General features: G+C 43.2%; 1 protein-coding gene across 1 annotated transcript in view; it reads left to right on the plus strand.

Moving 5' to 3' along the window:
- Window positions 1-2500, plus strand: part of fig4a (FIG4 phosphoinositide 5-phosphatase a) — a 131255-nt gene that overhangs the window by 41861 nt on the left and 86894 nt on the right. The window contains exon 8 of the mRNA XM_063223065.1: window positions 1621-1749. Coding sequence (XP_063079135.1) covers window positions 1621-1749 — 129 coding nt within the window. The remainder of the gene's footprint in view (window positions 1-1620; window positions 1750-2500) is intronic.

Raw genomic sequence — 2500 nt, forward strand, 5'->3', positions numbered from 1 at the left:
GACATTTTTCAGGAATTCCCGTGGGTCCCGCGGGTCCTGCGGGATTCCCGCGGGACCCACGGAAATTCCTTAAAAATGTCATCCTCTAGTCTGCATATCACGTCAAAATTTTGAAGATGAACGGGAGCGGGCAGGAGCGGGAATAAAGATGAATGGGAGGGGGCAGGAGCGGGAATAAAAATGAATGAGAGCGGGAATGCTTGCTTATTTTTTCATTAAGAAAGCCTATGAAACGGGAGTGGGATTGATTTTGAGTGGGAGTGGGCAGGATTGGGAGACATTCTTTTCAGGACGGGACGGGATGGGATTTGTTTCTTTTACTCCACTACGGGACGGGATCGGATTTTTTTTCTGGGACCGGGATGGGATGGGAGTGAAAATCCACTCCCGTGTCATGCTCTAATGCAGACTCACGATAATGTTTCGTAGAGCAAGAAGGCAGTATCCTGATGAGCCTTTTCAACATTATTTTACCCTCAAGTCCAGAAAACAAAACATCGTTGGGTGTATCAAGCTGTTGGACAAAAATCGTGATGCGGACTGAGTTCAGTGTATCGTTTCAGCCCTAGCGCGCATGCAAGCGTGACGTGTGCGTTGTCAATACATTCAACTTTTGTCTACAACTCGGCACTCTGCAGCACTCTTCTTTTTCTGTACAAACAGGTCATACCAATAAAATATGTACTCTCTTTAAATCATTTTAAAGTAGCCGATAGGTGTTTTCAGAGTGCCATTGAATGTATCGTTTTTTTGTGTGTTTTTTGTCACTACCTTTTCTCTGCTGTCTGAGGAATGCATTATGATGTTCGCATTGTCAGCAGTGCCTGGAACAGAATCAATGTCAGTTTAAGCATATAATAGTTAAAGGTACACTGTGCAGGAAATGGTCAAAAAAGGTACTGCAACTATGCTGCTCATTGACACTGTGCTGCCTATTGGCAAATTTGATCTTTGCATGAAAGTTTACTAAGTAATAAATTCATATTTTCTATTATGGCCAAAGTACAGTCATTTTTGCAGCTAAAAATGTCTATTTCTTGAAATTCAAAATGGCGGACCCTGGAGAAGATTCCCCTTTTCATGCTTGAAAATTGAAATTTTCCCAGTCATAAAGAATACTTAGAATTTGATGGTGGTGGTAAGTATTCATGAAAAAGGTAACATTAAAGAATGAGTAGCATGATTTCCTGAAATAAACAACTAAAAATCTTACACAGTGTACCTTTTAAAGTCTGTTTATTCTACTACTATTACAAAATAAATTAATTTATAATAAACATAAGTTCAACTTGATTAAAGCGTGTATAAATATTTTAGGACGACCTGTATGTTTGTGTGTATACAGTGTACAGTAGTTTCACATTGAAGGCCCATTTTTGACATCTATCTTCTTTTATGGCATGTCCTTTTCTCGTTGGGTGTTTTTCTGCATGTCTTTTTGTGCTTTAGATTGTCTGTACTTCAGTGTATGAAATATTTATTTTTGCTCCATGTGGTGTCTTTTTTATGTTTTTATTGGGTGCTGAATGTGGTTGTATGCATTGTACCTTACAACAATGTATGTGAATCAATGTCTTATAAATATTGTGCGTGCGTGCGTGCGTGTGTGTGCGTGTGCAGTGGTGCAGGGCATCAAGAATGAGCCCTATGACAAGTACGTGTGGAACTGCCGCCTGTGGGAGAAGGTGAAGGAGACCTTGCATGCCGACTGGCTACTCTACATCATCCACGGCTTCTGTGGCCAGTCCAGTATCCTTTGCTCTACTCTCTCTGTGTGTGTGTGTGTGTGTGTGTGTGTGTGTGTGTGTGTGTGTGCACGTGTGTGTGTGTGTGTGCACGTGTGTGTGTGTGTGTGCACGTGTGTGTGTGTGTGTGCACATGTGTGCGTGTGTGTGTGTGTGTGTGCGCGTGCGTGTGTGTGTGTGTGTGTGTGTGTGTGTGTGTGCACGTGTGTGTGTGTGTGCACGTGTGTGTGTGTGTGCACGTGTGTGTGTGCACGTGTGTGTGTGTGTGAGTGTGTGTGTGTGTGAGTGTGTGTGAGTGTGTGTGAGTGTGTGTGAGTGTGTGTGTGAGTGTGTGTGTGTGTGAGTGTGTGTGTGTGTGAGTGTGTGTGTGAGTGTGTGTGTGAGTGTGAGTTTGTGTGAGTGTGTGCCACATTTATTGTTGGCGGGAAAAAGCAAAAGCATTACCTCTCCATTTAGGGAAAAATGTAACGCCAAGTACAGTGACAGTACAGGTTTGTCTGCTTTACAATGTCGTTAGGTGGGAGAAGGCATGACTGCTCATCACCACAGGACGTTTGGTGCCATTTTCTTACTTTTCACTGACATTAAGCTAAATTAAGGGCTTTCCTCCAATACACATTTCAACATCCTGCGCCCTTGCTCTGTGACTTACAGAATATGTTTATGTAACCGAGGTCATCTGCGCTAGTTCAACCCTCTGGCCTCGAACCCACAACCTACCAGACAGCTCTCCGGCACAGTTCGGGCATGAGAGA

This window comes from Engraulis encrasicolus, chromosome 18 (genome assembly GCF_034702125.1).
Source record: "Engraulis encrasicolus isolate BLACKSEA-1 chromosome 18, IST_EnEncr_1.0, whole genome shotgun sequence".
NCBI classification, from domain to species: Eukaryota; Metazoa; Chordata; class Actinopteri; order Clupeiformes; family Engraulidae; genus Engraulis; species Engraulis encrasicolus.